Source organism: Elephantulus edwardii, unplaced genomic scaffold (assembly GCF_000299155.1).
Source record: "Elephantulus edwardii isolate Elephantulus edwardi_28Jun2011 unplaced genomic scaffold, EleEdw1.0 scaffold00002, whole genome shotgun sequence".
In the NCBI taxonomy this organism is placed as follows: Eukaryota; Metazoa; Chordata; class Mammalia; order Macroscelidea; family Macroscelididae; genus Elephantulus; species Elephantulus edwardii.
The window spans coordinates 25,231,348-25,251,243 of NW_006399752.1; the positions used below are offsets into that span (position 1 = coordinate 25,231,348).

At 37.0% G+C, this 19,896-nt stretch overlaps 1 protein-coding gene across 1 annotated transcript in view; it reads left to right on the forward strand.

Moving 5' to 3' along the window:
- The window catches only part of REV3L (REV3-like, polymerase (DNA directed), zeta, catalytic subunit), a 229,381-nt gene extending 211,190 nt beyond the window's left edge, over positions 1–18,191 (forward strand). The window contains exons 28-33 of the mRNA XM_006879036.1: positions 4,867–4,981; positions 6,345–6,482; positions 9,215–9,405; positions 10,915–11,161; positions 15,613–15,822; positions 18,051–18,191. Of these exons, the coding sequence (XP_006879098.1) occupies positions 4,867–4,981; positions 6,345–6,482; positions 9,215–9,405; positions 10,915–11,161; positions 15,613–15,822; positions 18,051–18,191 (1,042 nt within the window). The remainder of the gene's footprint in view (positions 1–4,866; positions 4,982–6,344; positions 6,483–9,214; positions 9,406–10,914; positions 11,162–15,612; positions 15,823–18,050) is intronic.
- The last annotated feature ends 1,705 nt before the right edge of the window (positions 18,192–19,896 follow it).

Genomic DNA, 19,896 nt, shown 5'->3' on the forward strand with positions numbered 1-19,896 from the left:
CTTGCTCAGCATGCAGATAGTCAAATGATAAAACCTTGAAACATACTTTTCTTAGTTGTAAACCATGCATTATATCATTGTTCTGTTCAAACAACTGTCTCTTGGTTTATGTACACATGTGTAAAGGGATCTGGAATTCCCAGTTTTCTCAATGATATTTATCCACAGAATTGAAAGTCTTTGCATAGTAATTAAAACAAAGGTAAACATCTTTTATGATATTTTTCTCCTTTCAGTTAAGATCCATCTGATGTCACCAGAAATATCCTTTACTTTCTGATCTTGTAAATCCAGCTTGAATTTCTGGCAGATCTTGTCAGTGTAGTAACTGTTTTGTTTTTGGGTGGGTTGTTTTTTGTGGTGTTTTTTTTTTTCATTCTCTTCAACCATAATTTTACTTGAATGTAACAACAATAATAATAATGTTGTTGTTGTGTGCCATATAATCCGAACAGACACATAGCTGACTTTTTAGCAGGTTTCAGAGGCAGTTAATCACACGGGAGGTGATTGCCCATCCTTCTCCCGCATAATAATGACATTAGATAATTTCCATATTCTGGTTGACTATCTTTTTTTTTAAGAATGTGCATATGGAAAAGAATGTTAATTTTTTTTCCTACTTGATTAGATTGCCATCTTCCAAATTTCTTGATGTTGATGAATGAGTGTTTGCAGTATTACATTTGTTGAAACTTCTCAATTGGTATTCCCTTAATTCCTGGAACTTTGTTTTTTACCAGTGCTTTCAGTGCAGTTTGAACTTCTTCCTTCATTACTGTCAGTTCTTGATCATATGAGTCATACTCGACTCAACACCACCTAACAATAGCAGCAACTTGGTTAAATGCTGAGCAATTTGACTTTGTGTATTCCTGATTTTGATGCCACCTGACTTCAACTTTTTACTCATAAAGTCTGTCAGCATTTCAACTCAAATATTAAGGAGTGTTTTCCTTCAGTTCTTTCAATTTTAAAAATGCCAAGTGTATTCTTTATAGTTTTCTAACTCCAGCTCTTTGCATGTTTCATGTTACTTTGTCATCTTAAAGTACCATTCAGAATCTTCTGTTTGCTTTTTCATGTTATCATTTCTCTTTTCCTTTTATTGACTCATGTTCAAGAGTAAAGTGCAATCTTCTAATACCCATTTTGATCTCTTTTTCTTCTTTCTTGTTTTTGTTGATGTGTTTGTTTTGTGTGTTTTTTGTTTTAATTTTTTTTGTGGTTGGTTTGTTTTGCTTGCTTCTCTGTCTTTTTTTCTTCTACTTCTTTTTCTTGTTCTTCTTCATCTTGTTGTTGTTCTTCTTGTTCTTGTAGTTGTTACCATCAAATTCGATCCAGCTGGCACATTTTTCCCTCCTTTTCCAGCAGAGCATCTGGTGGATATGAACCATGCACCTTCAGTATTGCAGTGTAGCTTCTTACCACTAGGCCTCCAGAGCTCCCTTTCTATCTTTTTAATGACTTTTTGCTTTCTTCATTGTATAATATTCTTGATGTCATTCCACAGCTGTCTGATCTGTGACACCATTCCTTTACAAGTTGTCATTCCTAGCATAGTAGATTACGTGATTGTCAGATTCAAACTGACCAGTTCACTTCAGCTTACTAAATGCCTAGGATATTGATCTTCAAATATTCCATTTTATATTTAACACTTTACAGTTGTCCTTGATTTATTCATTCCACATTTCAATTGTTTATGGATGTTTGTGGCTATTTCTTCTTTGAGTCATACATCAGTAGCAGGTGAAAGTCCTGCAAGCTTTACTCCATCCATACTGTTACGGTCAACTCTGCTTTAGGGAAACAGCTCTTCCTCAATCATGTTTTGACTGTTTTAAAATTCAAAGTCCTCATCTTCCAGCATTGTATCAGACAATATTCTAGTATTGTTCTTTTTTCTTTTTATTGATTTTAATGAAAGTTTACAGAGACTTAAGGTTTCCATTCATTCTTGCACTTTTCTCCCTGCCCTCCCCCTCACCCCCAATTCACTTTTCTCTTTGAAAAGTAAAATTCTTTCATTGTTATACAGTCTCTCCCCCCTTCATCCTGGACTCCTGTCATGACAGTAATACCTAATCATATATCCCTTTTAAACAGTTCTCTCCCTCATCTCTTTCAATGCAGTATACATTATTTATCACCTCTTTCTCAGTCTTCTCTCAACCCCCATGTCAGTTCCACTTTACAACAGTGGTCCTATGCAACATTTGCCCTTTTGTGACTTAGATATTTCACTCAGCATAGTATCCTCCAAGGTCACCCATTTTTAATACTATTGCATGAGTTCCTTGTTTTTCAGTGCAGCATAGCATTCCATTGTGTGAATATACCACAGCTTCTCTATCCATTTGTTTGTTTGTAGGCATTTTGGTTGTTTTCAACTCTTTGCTGTTGTAAACAAAGCAGCAGTAAACATGGGTGTGCATCTATCTGCTTGGTTATGGTTTCTTTTGGGTATATTCCTAGTAGTGGAATTGCTGAGTTAAATGGTATTTCTATTTGCAACTTTTTGAGAAAGCACTATACAGCCTTCCATAGTGGTTGCCCCATTTTACAATCTCACCAACAGTGAATAAGGGTTCCAGTTTCTCCACAGCTTCGCCAGCGTTTGATGTTTGCTGTTCTGTTAAATTTTGCTATTCTTAACTGGGGTGAGATGGTATCTCATACTTGTTTTAATTTGCTCCTCTCTTAGAGATAGGGATTTTGAACATTTCTTCATGTGCTTGTTGGCCATCTGAATGTCTTCTTTGGTGAAGTGTCTGTTAATATCCTGTGCCCATTTTTCAGTTGGGTTATTTACCTTTATCTTTTTGTGGTTCTAGTATTATTAAGGTTTTCACTGACCACTTTTTTTTTTTCAGAACTAAATCTCTTAAGTCCTTTCCTAATCTGTCTTAGTCTGGGAGTTCCACTCAAATCTGTCCAGCATGAATGACCTGCTAGTGTTTGAAATACCAGTGGCATAGCTTCTAGCCTCACAGCAATAACTTCATAGTATGATTAACTGGCAGATGAGTGGTGTATACAGTACCGCAGAATTTCTTGTGTAATTTATGTTTAGTAGAAGCTTCCTTTCTTAAAGCTTTTCATATTAGAATCTAAGAAAAATTCTGTCTCTAGTGGCTGGGATGATTGAGATGGGAGTGTCGGAGATGGTGCGATTGGCACAGGACAGAGCGGAGTTTAGGGCTTTTGTACATAGGGTCGCTATGAGTCGCAGGCGACTCGACGGCACATAACAACAACAACAATAACAGTATTGGCGGGGAAAAGTTTTCAAGGAACCATCCAAATGAGATTTGAAGTCCAATATAAAAACATTTTAGAAATACTAATTTAGTTTGTCTCCAAGACTAGAAAAATGTATCTGAAAAAATCCTATTTCAAGGTAATATTCATTTATACTATTTAAAATTATAAGTGACAATAAATTTTATGATCTTATATTTTCATTAGCTATTCTGTTGCTATTTCAGAGTAAACTATATAATGAGATGCAAAAAGCAATTATAAAGTTAAGAAAATTACATTAAAGTAAAAATATCTAATACTATAATTTTACCCCTTAATTTTGAGTAAGTAACTAGTTCTTCTTAATTTTTTTTTAAGCTATATGAGAAATCCTTTACTCTTGGCCTGTACTGCTTATGAGATTGTACATTGAGATTATATTTTTGGAATTTGCTTTGGCAGTATCTTGTTAATAACCTTAGAAATACTCTCTGTCCAGAAATTCCACTTTTAGGAATTTATCCCAAGAATATCATAAGTAGCTGATTGCTAGCCTATAAGTCAAGGTAGAACCACCATATCTTTCTCCCACAGAGCATTTGGCAAGTTCTGACTCTCAGCATTTTCATTAACAGTTGAGCATGCTTTATTCTCTTCACTACCAGAACTACTTATAAAACTATTATCTATGCAATGTTAACAATAAGAAAAAAAAATAGCAGCTTAAATTTTCTGTTGTAGAGGTTTGGTTAAGTTATATCAAACGTGATGGTAATGAGTTTTATTTTTGTTTGTTTTCTCGGCAATGAGTTTTGAGTTTTAAACTATTCTGTAGTGAGCTCTCCAAAATTTGATGTTGTTGAGGCAGAACTGACTCATAGTTGACCCTCTAACAGGTGTTCTTAGGCTGTAAATCTCCTGGGAGGAGATTTCTCATCTTTCCCCACCCCCCAAAGCAGCTGGTGGTTTCAAACTATATTCCTTTGAGTTGGCATCTTGGAAGGAAAATTTTCTCCCACTATCACACTTAAATATTCTATCTTTTTATAATCACAATATTTTCTATATGTATTTTGTGACTGACTTAACTCTGTGCCATACATGGGCTTAGGTCCAGGACCTTTTTTCTTGGCAGTAGTGATATCTGAGTTGCACTTTCTATAATTAAACTAGAAATGTGTGTTTAGATTTACCATGATTATCTAGATTAGCTATAACTACATTTACCATGAGAAGACAAAATGTGATAAAACTCCACAGCTAAGGTGGAAAGCAGCATAATAAGAAAGAAAGAGTAAGGGAAACCAAAAACCAACTACTCATTTCCCTTAAATCAGAACCAATTCATAGCTGACCCTCTGGTGGGTTTTCAGAGTGAATTGCATGAAAGATTATCCATCGTCCTCCTGAGGAGCACTGGTGGTTTTGAACAATTTGCCTTTGCAGCTCACTCCCCAATAGGCCAGCAGCTCCTTCATTAAAAAAGGGGAGAGGGTGTGTGTGTGAATATATTTCTGTGTCTATTTATGTATGTTGTAATGTTAGCTAGAAAATTTACTCTCTGTGATCTGCGTTGTTGTCATTGCATCATAATCACCTCATCTATATTTAATCCTTTAGTATGTTTGTGCTGCTGAAAGGAGCCACTAAGGAGCAGTCTTTTAAGATTGGTCAAGAGATTGCAGAAGCTGTAACTGCTACCAACCCTAAACCAGTGAAATTAAAGTTTGAAAAGGTAAGAAATACTCATCATCCCATATAAAATTAATATACCTCCTAGGAGTTTCTGACTTCAGTGTTTTTTCAGAGTCGATAATGGGTCTTTAAAAGTGTTAAATTCTAAATATTCTCTCTTCTTTAGTTTTACATCATTATCTATTTAAAAAAATTTAATTATGTCTTTATATAATGAAATTCTTTTTCCAGTTACTGTTGCTGTGTAACAGATCATCTCAAGCTTAGCTACATTTTGTCCACTAACCATTGTATTATGTCTTCAAAGTCTACTAGTCAGAAATTCACAAGGGGCACAAGAGAGATAGTGAGGCCCTGCTCCAGAATACTTGTATCTTCAGCTGTGCTAAAATCAAGTGTGTATTCACTCACATTTTTAGTAGGTGATGTTTGCTTCTGTTTGGGACATCAGCTGGGATCGTTAGCTGGCAAGTCAGCATTTCCCTGGGGTTACTTGGGATTCCTCACAAACTCAGTTCTATGAGTGAGCCTTATGAATTTGTTGAGCTCTAAACTACCTTTTTGCCAAAATGGAGGAGGACCTGAGAGATTTGTTGCAGAAGGTCAAGGACTTTGGCCTTCAATATGGATTGAAGTTCAACATCAAGAAGACAAAGATTCTCACCACTGGGCCACTCGGCAGCATCACGATAGACAGTGAAGAGATTAAGATTGTTAACAGCATCAGCTTGCTTGGCTCCACAATCAACTCTCTTGGTACTACCAGACAGGTAATAAAAAGAAAAATTACTTTGGGAAAATCTGCTGTCAGGGACCTCTCCAAAGTATGGAAGAGCAAAGATGTTCATCTAGAGACTAAGGTGCATTTGATTCAGTTCATAGTGTTCACAGTTACTTACTATGCATCAGAGAGCAGGACAGTGACTAAGTATGATAGAAGAATCGATGTATTTGAGTTGTGGTACTGAAGAAGAGTATCACCTATACCATGGACTGCTAAAAGAACAAACAGGTCTGTCCTGGAGAGACTGAAACCAGGTTCTCCTTGGAAGCCAAGATTTTGAAGCTCTGTCTGACATACTTTGGGCATGTTGCCAGGAGTGACCAGTCCTCGGAGAGGGACATCATGCTTGGAAGAGTGGAGGAACCCCAGATAAGATGGATTGACTAAGTGACGGGGTAATGAGGGTAGGTGTGTCAGAGATGATGAAATTGGCTCAAGATAGAGCAAGGTTCAGAGCTGTTATACAGAGGGTCACTGTGAGTCAGAGTCAACTCCATGGCACATAACAAAAAAACATATTTTTTTTATAATTTGTGTCTGATTAAATAAAAGAAGAAAATAAAATAGTCATGTTGGGGGCATTGGTTATTAAGAAATTTTCTTGTTCACTTCACAACAGGTATATTTGCCATGTGTTTTACAAACAAAAAAGAGGTATGTGGGTTACATGTATGAAACATTGGATCAAAAGGACCCAGTATTTGATGCAAAAGGAATAGAAACTGTTAGAAGAGATTCCTGCCCTGCTGTTTCTAAGGTAAGTTTTACCTCTTTGTCTTCATCTTTAGGAAATAGATTTAACTATCCTTAAACATATATCTAGGTAAATTACAACCATTGATTCTGCAGAAAATTGTGTCTGTCAGAATGATTTATTTGATCGTTGTATTTCTTACTTCTTCCCATATCTTAATTTTTATCAGAATTGCTAAAGAGCCACCCTGTCTACTAAATAGCTATTTCCTGACTCTCACCAGAAATGAGAATATGATACAGCATCATATTACAACACCTGAAATCTTGAGAGCCAGGTTAAAGAACTAGCAACAGAGAAATTTCATAAGTAATATAATCTACCTTGGTTAATGGAAAGCTAGTTTATCTGGGTTATCAAGTACAAATTATAGAAACTTCTGAAGAGTGGTACTATAACTTATCCAAATTTTCCAGTGATGATATTTAGATATTTTTTCCTTCATTCAGTATCCAACTCTCAGTGTTGTTATGTGCCACCTGTAACTCATAGCGACCCTGTGTACCAACAGCTCTGAATTCTTCCCTATCCTTATCCAGTCTCACTGTCTCCAGCACACCTAACCCATTACCCAGTTACTGTGTCAATCCGTCTCATTGAGGTCCTCCTCTCCTGCACTATCTCTCCACCCTTCTAAGCATGATATCCTTCTCCAGGGTCTGACAAATACTCTTTCAATAGAAAATAAAAAATATATAAAAGGGAATGCAGTACTCAACATATTGCATCTAGAAGAGCATGAAAAGCATAATGGATTATTTTTAGTATGATGTGAATCTTTAGTATCCACTACTAGTTTCAAGAAGAGATAACATCCTGTACATTTTTTCTTTGCAATCAGGATTATACATAAGCAAAATTCTCAAACTTTTTACACACAGATATATTCAAGTGAAAGTTCTTTCTGTTATTCTGGATACTAGAAGGAAGAAAGAAAGGAAGTGAGGGAGGTGAGGGAGATAGAGATGCTGCCAGGCCAGTATCTTCACAATTACTTGCTATACATCAGAGAGCTAGACAATAAATAAATATGACAGAAGAATAAGTAATGCCTTTGAGTTGTGGTCCTGGAGAAGAGTATTGAACAAGCTGTGGACCACCAAGAAAACAAATAGGTCCATCATGGAGAGGGTGAAACCAAGCTTCTTCTTGGAGGCTAGGATTTTGAAGCTCTGTCTCACATACTTGGGGTACATGGCCAGGAGAGACAGGTTTTTGGAGAAGGACATTATGCTCAGGATAGGACAGAGTTCAGAGCTATTGTCGCAACTTGACAGCATATAGTGTGCATATTTAGAGAACTCTTGTGGCCTATAGGTTTTAGTATTCAGAATAAAAGAAAAAACTTTTCACCTAGATCTAATTTAAACAGTCCCCACTACATATTGGTTAATTCCTGATAGAAATACTTTTAACATAGAACACCGTTACTATTGGTATATCTTAGTCAACACTATAAAAAGGGGAAAGACTGATTTTTTTTTCTGCTCATTAATACTTAAAAAAAACTTCTCTTGGCTCCCCTGAATGTGGCCTTTTGTTTAAAAGGGTAAATAATAACAACTCAAGGCACCAGTTCTGGCATTTTGTGCCTGCAGTGTTCTAGCTAGTTAAGAAATAGCTAAGGGCACAAAAGGACAGATACTGTATGGTGCCACTGTTGTAGAATGAGGCTGACATCAAGGTGGGGGTAAGACTGACAAAAACTGGATAAATTATGTATACTGCTTTTAAGCCTATGAGGGAGAGAACAGTTTAAAAGTAATCTATTTTAGGGCATTATGATTATCGTAAGACTTCAGAATGAGGGTTGCAGAGCAGAGTATACTCGAGGTGGGAGTGGGGCTGTGTTGGGAGATTGCTTACCAATGAAGAAGTTTTTTCTTTTGTTTTTCAGGGAGAAGAGTGAACTGGAGGTGGGGGTAGGGGTGGGATGGGAAGAGCAGGGAGAAAAGTGCAACAATGAATGAATGGAAATCCAAAATCTCTGTAAATGTTCATTAAAATTAATTTTAAAAAATTTTTAAGACACTGGCACATGCAGCACTTCTGTATTACCTCAATGTGTCCAAAATACATTTTGTCATGCAATCAGTAAAAAAAAAAAAAAAAAAAATTTAAAAAAAAGAAATACCTAAGGGGTTCATATTTTTCTCATACTCAGATGTTCAATGGAAGACCATTCCAAGGTCATTTTCCTCCAACTACAATAAGGAAACTGGTCTTTTTTCCAACAACAAGCTTTATTAAGTCTCAAATATTTTTCAGTTTCTAGTAATTTTCATTATCTACTCATGAAACCAGGCTGCTCCTTGGAGGAAAGGATTCTGAAGCTTTGTCTGACCTACTTTGGACATGTGGCAAGGAAGGACTAGTCCTTGGAAAGGAACATCATGCTTGGAAGGGTGGAGGGACAGTGCAAGAGAGAAAACCCCTCAGTGAGATGGATTGATTCAGTGACTGGGGTGATGGGGGTAGGTGTGTCAGAGACAATAAGATTGGCACAGGATAGAGCAGGGTTTAGGGATGTTGTCCATAGGGTCACTATGAGTCAGTCATAGGCAACTTGACAGCATGTAACAACAACTCATCTAAATAACATTGTAGTATTTAAGTGGAGCAGCACATTACCCAGTAATGACATAATTGGAAAATATAACAAAAGTGAAGAAAAGTAATAGGAAAATTTTTGTCTTTATGTACATGTCATTTTTTTGTTTTATCTTGTTTTTAAGATACTTGAGCGTTCTCTAAAGCTGCTATTTGAAACAAGAGATATAAGTTTAATTAAACAGTATGTTCAGCAACAATGTATGAAGCTTCTGGAAGGGAAAGCCAGCATACAAGATTTTATCTTTGCCAAGGAATACAGAGGAAGTTTCTCTTACAAACCTGGAGCTTGTGTACCAGCCCTTGAACTTACAAGGTAATAATATGTACTACAGCACAACCCTCAAAACCTGCCAAGGATAGGCCTGTGATTCTGCATGGGCTCAAGTAAATGAAAAGACTTAGTCTACAGGCACAAACATGCTGTTATTTCTTCACCTGCCAACTAATAGGGGAAGCAGTACTAAAGGGGAATGGATGCTCTCCTATACCTTGTAAGCTCTGAAAAGGAAGAGGGGACTCTATCTGGAATTCCATTTTTTTATTATCATCATCATCATCGTATTTGAGTGGTTTCAGATTATACTGTTTATTAATACATTCACAGACATTTTGTTTTATATCATTAATTGACATTGATTAATGTAATCAATTATAATGCTTAATCAGCCTCATACTGTGTATTTCTTTTCGCTTCACTCAGTTTAACTTAGTTTTTATTCCTTTCTCATCTTTATTATGCCTTCAAAAATATTTCTGTGTGTAAACCTTTCCTTAGCTTTTTATGATAGTGGTCTTATGTGATAATTATCTTTTGTGACTCAGCATAAATTATCCTAGATTCATTCATATTGTGCAATAGTTCCTAATTCTTGATCATTTTTATTAATGCATAATACTGCATTATATGAATGCACCTTTTTTAGCTATTCATCTGTTGGTAGACAATTGTTTTGCTTCCAACTCTTTGCTCTTGGAAGTAATGCTACAATAAACATGAGTATGAGTATGTATTGGTTTTACTTGCCTCTGGTTTTTTATTTAGGATCTATACATAGTGATGGCATTAAGGAACTGCTTTCCATAATGCTTGTACCGTTTTACATACTCACATTTGGGCTTTCCTTAGGAAACTATTTATTGAAATTGTATATGATTTAGAGCTTGACTCCCTTGTTCTTCCTGCAGTAGAATCACTAGGGAGTCATTAATAGTACTTATATAGTGTAATTCGGGAAGAGGGTAATCTAAAGTGCTAAATTTCATTTTATCTTGAATGGGAAATTTATGATAGTTCTCATATTTTGAAAATTTTATTAGGAAAGACTTAATTCCTGGGAAAGGACAGCATGCATGGTAAAGTAGGTTAGCAAAAAAGCTGAAGACCCTAGAGATTTGTTGACCGAGTGGATACAACTGTGGGCTCAAGCACAGCGGTGATTGTGAGGTGTCATGGGCCTGGGCAGTGTTTCCTTTTATTTTATTTTACATAGGATGGGTACGAGTAGGAACTCACTTGGGGCACCTACCAACAGTAGTAGTTCTTGCTCTGAGAGAATAAAATACTATTTAAAGCCAATTCCATTCTACCAACTCATATATTTGCTATGTGAAATTTACAAAGTAAATTTCAAGTTCTTAACATTAATCACTTGGCAGCAATTGTGAAATAATGGAAGTTTCAAGTTCTCAAAGTAGCTATAACTCTGACTTGCATTTACTCCCTGTATATTTTCTATGTTTTATTATTGTTTAGTTATTTAATTAGCTGAAAAGATGCCTTCCAAGACAATCTTTAAATGTGTATGTTATTTGAATTTAATAGGAAGATGCTTACTTATGACCGACGCTCCGAGCCTCGAGTTGGGGAACGAGTGCCATATGTCATCATTTACGGTGCCCCAGGAGTACCACTTATCCAGCTGGTAAGGCGCCCAGTAGAAGTGCTGCAGGACCCAACTATGAGACTGAATGCCACTTACTATATCACCAAACAGATACTTCCACCCCTGGCAAGAATCTTCTCACTTATTGGTATTGATGTCTTCAACTGGTATCATGAATTACCAAGGGTAAGTTTACTATCTAGTACCTGGGATATACTAGAGAAAAATTTCTTTAAACATTTTCTGTGCTCTGAGTGACAAAACAGATACTGTATTATTATCCTAAACTAGCTAAGGTAATACACTCTTGATTTCCTAAAAGAGAAACATTTATATTTTCTACAAAAACAGCTTCTGTTAGATTGGATAGATTATAGAATTCTAAAAATCAATCCCACAGGTATGTCCAAATTAAAACACTAAACCACAAACAATTTGAAATAAACTTGTTGTTGTTGTTATGTGCCATTGAGTCGCTTGCGACTCATAGTGGCCCTATGTACAAGAGCCCTAAATGCCGTCCTATCCTGTGCCAAACTCGCTGTCTCAAACACACTCATTTCCACCACTCCACTTACAGAATCGATCCATCTCATCAAGGGTCTTCCTCTCCTGCTCCGTCCCTCTACTCTCCCAAACCTGATGTCCCTCTCCAAGGACCAATCCCTCCTTGCAAACATGCCCAAAGTATGTCAGACAAAGCTTCAGAATCCTTGACTCCAGGGAACATTCTGGCTTCACCCTCTCCAGGACATATCTGTTCTGCTAGCAGTCCATGGTAAATTCAACACCCTTCTCCAGCACCACAACTCAAAGGCATCAGTTCTCTTTCTACCATCCCTATTCACTGTCCAACTCGCCGATGCATAGCATGTAATTGCAAAGACTGTGGCCTGGATCAGGCACACCTTATCCAGCCTGACGTCATTGCTCTTCAGTACTCTTGAGAGGTCCCTCACAGCTGACTTTCCCAGTGCAATTAGTCTCCTGATTTCCTGGCTGCTGTTACCAATAAACTAGCTAATAGAAAACAAATGAACAAAAATTCAATTAAATGTGCTTAACATTTATAGGATGTAATATGAAGAGAGAATATGACGTTTTGAGTAGTAGTGAAGAAAATGGGAACTCTGGAACACTTAAATTATGCTAATGTGAAACCTATACATAGACCAAGAAGCAGTCATTCAAACAGAACAAAGGGATACAGCATGATTTTAAATCTTTAACAATGTGTGTCAGGGTCATATCATTTCTCCATCCCTCTGGTGGCCTAGTGTTAAGAAACTGGTCTGCAATCCCAAAAGCACTCAGTTTGATTCCTCTAGCTGCTCCACAGGAGAATGAGCAGTCACCTCCCATACAGTTGACTGTCTGAAAACCTAGAGGATCACCTATGGATCGGTTCCGACTCTACGGTACACAACAAAAACAACATTCAATTTGTGTCCTGAACAAATCATTTGAAAAGATAAACTATATTAAGAGGAGTGTGGCATCAGAATTAGAGGAGGACTTCATGAACAACCTGTGTTATGCAAATAACACAATCTTACTTGCAGAAAATGAAGAAGAGTTGAAAGGCTTATTGAAGAAGATCAAATACCGGAGCCTTGAATATGGATTACATCTCAACACTAGGAATACTACAATCCTCATCACAGGACCAGCAGGCAGTATCAAGATAGATGGAGAAAGGATTAGGTTATCAAGGATTTCATTTTCCTTGTATCTACCGTAAACACCTGTGGAAGCCGCAGTTAAGAAGTAAAAAAGAAGTGTGCTGGGAAAATCTGTCAGGGACTTACGTAAAGAGCTAAAGAGCGAGGATGTGAGTTTAAAGACTTAAGGTGCCTGATCCAAGCCATGACATTTTCCATTGCTTCATATGCATGTGAAAGTTGGGCAATTGAATAAGGAACACTGAAGAAGAATTGATTCCTTTGAATTGTGTTCTTGGTGAAGAATACTGAATATAGTATGAACTGCCAAAAGAACAGACAGTATCTATCTTAGAAGATATACAACCAAAGTACTCCTTAGAGACAAGGATGGTGAAACTTTGTCTCACATACTTCAGGTATGTTGTCAAAAGGTACCAGACCTTGGAAAAAGATGTCATGCTCTGAAAAGTAGAAGTTGAACAAAAGAAAGGAAGACCTTCAGTGAGATGGATTGATACAATGGGTTTAAGTTTGGTGAAGATCATGAGGATGGCTTAGGATAGGGCAAGACTGTTAGCTATTGTTCATAGGGTCACTATGAGTCCTAGTCAATTCAGTGGCACACACTTCCACCATTTCCTTCACTAGTACTCAAAACGTCATGTAGTATCTAGACACTATCCTAAAGAAACCAGACTAAATTTTTTTCACTTTATTTAATTTAAATGTGTTTTTTTATTTTATTTCATCACCAGCAAGAATGTCAAACCTAGTGATACTCATGACTGTGCCAAAACCATGCAAAGCAATTTCTAGAATACCAAAAGAACAGGCTATGGATATGTTAATATGGTAGTAGTGGTTGTTGATGTTGTTATGTGCCATCAAGTCGCCTGCAACACATAACGACCCTATATACAACAGCCTTAAACCCTGCTCTGTCCTGTGCCTATCTTATTGTCTCTGACACACCTACCTCCATTACCCTAGTCACTGAATCATCTCATCAAGGGTCTTTCTCTCTTGCACTGTCCCCTCCACCCTCCCAAGCATGACGTCCTCTCCAAAGACTAATCTCTCCTTGCAGCATGTCTAAAGTAGGTCAGATGCAGCTTCAGAATCCTTGTCTCCAAGGAGCAGCCTGGTTTCACCCTCTCTCTGTTCTTTCTTTTAGCAGTCCATGGTATATTCAGTACTCTTCTCCAGCACCACAGTTCAAAGGCATCAATTCTCCTTCTATCATCTCTAGTCATTTTCCAGCTCTCTGATGCATAGCAAGTTAATTGCAAAGACTATACATAGACTATGGCTTGGATCAGGCACACCTTAGCCTCCAGACTGACATAATTGTTCTTCGTTACTTTGGAGAGGTCTCTGACAGCAGACTGTCCCAATGCAATTCATCTTTTAATTTCTTGGCTGTTGGTACTAAAAAGTGTTAATTGTGGAGCCAGGCAAACTAAAGCTGTTAACAACCTCAGTCTCTTCACCATCAGTCATGGTGCTGCCAATTGGCCCAGTGATGAGAATCTGCTTTCTTAATGTTGAGCTTCAACACATATTGAAGGCAGCAGTCCTTGACCTTCTGCAGCAAGCGCTTAAGGTCCTCCTCAGTTTCAGCAAGCAGGGTTGTGTCATCTGCATAACACAGATTGTTAATGAGTCTACCTCCAATCCTAATGCCACATTCCTCCTCATAGAACCCTGCCTCCCAGATAATCTGATCTGCATATAGATTGAAAAGGTATAGAAATAGGACTGATCCCTGGCATACACCCTTCCCACTTTTCAACTGTGCATTATTTCCCTGCTCTATTCTGACAACTGCTTTCTGGTCCAAGTATAGGTTTCACATTGGAACGATCAAGTGTTCTGGGATTCCCATTCTTCTCAGAGTCAGCCACAGTTTGTTGTGATCCACACAGTCAAATGCCTTTGCATAGTCAGTGAAATACAGATAGACATTCCTCTGGTACTCTCTGCTTTTGGCCAAGATCCATCTGACATTGGCTGTAATATCCCTCGTACCACAGCCTCTTCTAAACCCAGCCTGCACTTCTGGCAGTTCACTGTTGAATGCTATCCCGTTTGGTTTTGGATAATTTTCAGCAGAATCTTGCTTACATGTGATAGTAATGATATTGTTCAGTTATTCCTGCACTCTTTTGGATCTCCTTTCTCTGGAACCGGAACAGTTCCAGAACACAAGTCTTAGAGACCAGTTTTTACTTGAGGTAAAAAAATCCTTACATGGCTGTTAATTACATTTTTTGGGAGCTCTAGTGGATGAAGAAAAAGCAGACCGTTTGAATCTACCAGTTGATCTTTGGTGAAAGATAAAAGTCCGAAATTCTCTCATTCAGTTTATAGCCTCTGAAAATCTGCTAGAGATTTTCAGAGAAAATTTTGCTAGAGAAAATCAGCTGTGAGTCACTTCCAACTGGAAGGCAGTGAGTTTGAGGTTTAGTTTTATTTGGATTTTGCCCCATATTGTCCAGCATGCAGTGTATGAGTAGCTACATGTTATTTTCAACATTCCGGTTGCATTGTTTCCATAAATCAATTCGTGTGGTCTTTGAACAACAGAATCCCCTCAACTTGAATTTTATCCATTCTCTGCTCTATATGATCTCAAACATCTGAAAGCAAGGACTTAGTTCATTTCTTTTGCCATTGTCTTCCATATGGTATAAAATATCTAAAACCTACAGGGAGTTTTCAGAGTCTGTAAATTGCATGGGAGGAGATTACCCATCTTCCTCTTGCAAAACAGTTGGTGGATTTGAACTGCTCACCTTTTGAGTTGGTGGCACAGTTTCCTACTCACAAAATAACCAGAGCTTCACATGGTAGATACTCAGTATTTTTGAATGAATGCATGAAATAGGCCTTAGTGAACCTAAGATTAGTAAGAGAATAACAGCTCTGCTATTAAGCTGGCTCAGCCTTATTTCTGAATTATTCTTTCTGTAGACCCAGAAAGCTACCAGTTCTGCTCGAAGTGACCTTGAAGGGCGGAAAGGCACTATTTCACAATATTTCACTACCTTACACTGTCCTGTGTGTGATGATCTAACTCAGCATGGCATCTGTAGCAAATGCCGGAGCCAACCTCAGCATGTTGCAGTCATCCTCAACCAAGAAATTCGAGAATTAGAACGTAAACAGGAGCAACTTGTAAAGGTATGATCTTAAAGATACTGTTCTTTTTGTGCAGCAAAGAGGTCCCACTTTTTGAAATGATAAACAGACTCTTACCTTTTCTCAGAATCAAGTCTGCTAAAGTGCTTTTAAGTATTCTAACTTTTCTCTTTCCCTTCTGTTACCATCCTTCTTTGAACCATGATTATCTCTTATCTAAACTTGGCAGTAGCCTAAAACCTGTCTCCTTGCCTCCAGTTGTTGCTCTCATCCTCCTTTATCAGCACTGTAGCTAGAATGATCTTTTCCACATCTAAATATAGTGCATGCTTTCACTGAGTCTCTCTTCCTCCCTCTCTCCCTGGTCTACAAGGCTTAACTAATTCAGGTACCTGCTACTGCCCTAGCACTAATTATTCTCCTTTTCCCTGTCACACTGCTCCATCCATACTGCCCTGAGCCTCTTATAGGTCCATAAATGCCCCCTTAATCTTACATGCTTCCTGGCCTTTAGACACTTCCTTCTGTCTAAAATACTTTCCTTCATCCCCACTAACCATCTAAGAATAATCAGTTTAAAAACCCTAGACCAGGTGAAGCTTTCCCTTCAGTGGGCTTCCTGACATAACCTCTGTCGCTTTAGTGTTTTACTGGGATATGTGTGTGTGTGTCTGTGTGTCCCCATTAACATCAAGTTATCAAGAACTCAGTGGCTGCAAAGACAGTCCTCTTGTTGACCCCAAATACACAGCTCCACTGAGGCCAGAGGCTGTGTGTGGTCTTTTCCCTGAAGGGCTCCATACACTGCCTGGGTTAGTTATCTTAAGTTAACCAGTAGATTATCAAATTTAGATAAAATGCAGTTAAAAGAAGTGTTACTTATAAGTGAGCATGGTTTATCATCTTTCAAAAGACATCTTTTAAAAAGATCTAAAACTTGTGCACCTCCAGTGTATTAAATAATGTTAACACAATCCAATCTTATTACAAGAAAGGTAATAATGTTGTAGGAAATGGAAACATTCTAGTAAACAGGAGATTTTTAGGACAGCCTTTATCTAAGTTGATTAAAATAATCATGGTATAAATAAGTTTATAGATGAAACAACGTATTATGGCACGCTTTATGCCGGGATATCAATTTCTGTAACCCAAACGTAGTCTTGTATGTCTTTTTTTTCAGGTGTTCCCAGAATATTTATTGGGTCTTTAAAAAAAAAAATTACCATAAAATCTATCCGTAAAGAAAATGTCAGTAAGCTTAAAAAAGAATACTTTGTCAGTATAAAGTGAGAAAGGTACTAAAAACTCAGAGGAAAACAAAGATCTTTTCACTTGAACATTTTAGCACTCTTTATTTAGACAACAATACTGTACCTGTCAGATTCTAGCGTATCCTTAGCAGAGCTCAGAAAAGGATCACTTTTAATAATAAACATGAAAGAAAAAACAGTTGAATTAAGCATCATACTAAAAATCAGAAAGTAAATGAAGATGTGGCAGAAATAATCAATAAAAGGTCAAGCCATTTTTAAAAAAATATCTGCCTCCTTATAAGCAGAATGTCCATGTGATGTTTAAGAAGTTTTTTCAATTTCAACTTTCATCAAATCAAAGATATTTATTTCTATTCTCTGAAGACTACAAACACTTTTGTTCTAACAGAATTAAAAATTGTACTTGTTGGTCTCTGAGTAGCTCACTTTTTACAGCGTAAAGTTTTAAATGTAACCCTGAATTAAACACATGCTCAGGCTTTAAATCACCTGTAAAGGATTATGAAACTAACCATTGGGTTAAATTTAGCGAGGCTTGTAACTGCATCCTGGGTTATTTATGAGACTTGCACAGAGAGTGCTTAAGTATTTACTAGTTTGTCCAGGCAACTGAATGTAGCTATAGTACACAGGGCTGTAATCAGAAATTTTGTATTTGGCAAGAGATTTGAATCTGTTGGCAAAGATCTAATTAGTAAAAGGCTTCATAGTATAACAGCAAACACAGACTCTATACACAGATTTGAAGCATATGTTTTCAGAGTAAACTCTTTTATACCATTTCTTTGTGGGAATAGCACATAAGTATTCATATTGGTTAAAATAACCATTGTACTCAGGAGAGTATGCCCTTCCGTGAACTAGATAATAATTGGGGTAAAGAACAGAAATACTCTGTCAGACAGCTCTTAAACAGAAGCTCTTTTAGAATAAACATTCATAGACACTTTCCTCTTGTTTTATTTATTTTCTTTTTTCTCCCCTCTCCCCCAGATATGCAAGAACTGTACAGGTTGTTTTGATCGACATATTCCATGTGTCTCTCTGAACTGCCCGGTACTTTTCAAACTCTCTCGAGTAAATAGAGAATTATCCAAGGCACCATATCTCCGGCAATTACTAGACCAGTTTTAGATTGTTAGTATCACAGAATTCCAGGTGCTATTTATTTCAGTGTTTACCACTAAACTATTGTGCATGGTGCTTTTTCAACTTTCATCAAGTCAAGGATGTTCATTGTCCATTCTCTGAAGGCTATGAAGACTTTTATGCTAACAATTAAAAATTGTATTTGTTGATCTCTGAGTAGCTCACTTATTACAATGTACAAATTCCTCATTCTTTCACCTTTTTAACATTGTTTTATAATGCAGGTGTTGAATTTGCTCCAGTATGTACACCATCTTGTAAATCCATTTGAGTAGATCATGTTTACTTCCCTGTGGAAGGAGCACTGAAAACCTCTTAAAAACCATTAGTGTGTTTCTTGAACTGTCTGTATCAAGACGTGTTACCTAGAGATATCCATTCACTTTATAATTTTGACTGCGAAATATTTTGTAAATACACTTTTTTACTTTTCAAACAGCTGAGTAAAATAATGTGCAATGAATTTTATACAGATAATTTTCAAGTTGTTTGGTATATTTCCTCTAGGTTTTGCTTGACTCAAAGTAGATTTGTTATTTTGATCAAACTGTGCAAACAATAGTACCATGTGTAGCATTTTGAAACATTATTTTCTAAAACCCCTGTCTTGCTTTAGCTATTAATGGGGCATTGTGAGGAACTGTGCAAAGATTTTTGTTACAAACCTGTGGGCCTGTTGCAATACTTTAAAAATAAAAAACTTTATTCCATTTTTGCTTGTTTTGTATAGACATTTCTATTGCTTCTAAATATGCTTAAACTATTTTCTTTCATGTACTGTACAGTTAATCTTATTTGCCATCATCTTGACACAAAATGTGTATTTAGAATATTTGTATAACTGTATAAAAAGAAAAAGGAATTATGTGGTTCAGTGCATTGTTTTCTAAACTGGAAATCATTTTGTTTTAAAGGTTAACAATGGAAACCATATTAAAATTGAATAAAATATGAAATATGGCTGTGCGATTTTGAACTTGCTATACACTCTGGTGGCCTAGTGACAAACTATGCTGCAATCCCAAAGACACGCAGTTTGAGGCCACCTTCTGGTCCATGGCAGAAGGATGGTTAATCTCCTGTGCAGTTAAATGCCTGTAAAAACCCACCAGCTGTGGATCGGTTCCCACTTGATGGTATGCAACAACAACGTGCTTTATTTTATCTGAAATTTGTTTTATAAACCAAAGTTTGGTGGTTTCTTGCCTTATCATTCCTGGGTTTTAATTAACTTATTTTTTTTTTTATCCTGGTTGATACTGCCATTCTTTTTCCAAAGTCTTATGATACAAAGAAGGGATGAGGTGCACTAAAAAATTTAGCAGGTCTCCACAGTTCAATTTTATTGAGAGATCAATTGTCTTGAAACCCGTCTTCCCAGAAGGAAAGCAAAAACTAACTACATTATTACTTTTGATGCCTTTGAGTTGTGGTGCTGGAGAAGAATGTTGAACACATTGTGGACTGCCAGGAGACAAACAGGTCTGTCCTGTTGTTGTTGATTGCCATCTAGTCAAGCACGACTCATAGCGACTCTATGAACAAAAGGCCAGAAGCTTTTCTATCACTATGAACATTTATCAAAGTTTATAGAATTTCCAGAGTCAAGTTGTTTAGGAAGTTGTTTAGGAAGTGGATGCCACTCCTGCTTCGAAACCTGTATTATACTGGGAGCTCCACCAAATACTGT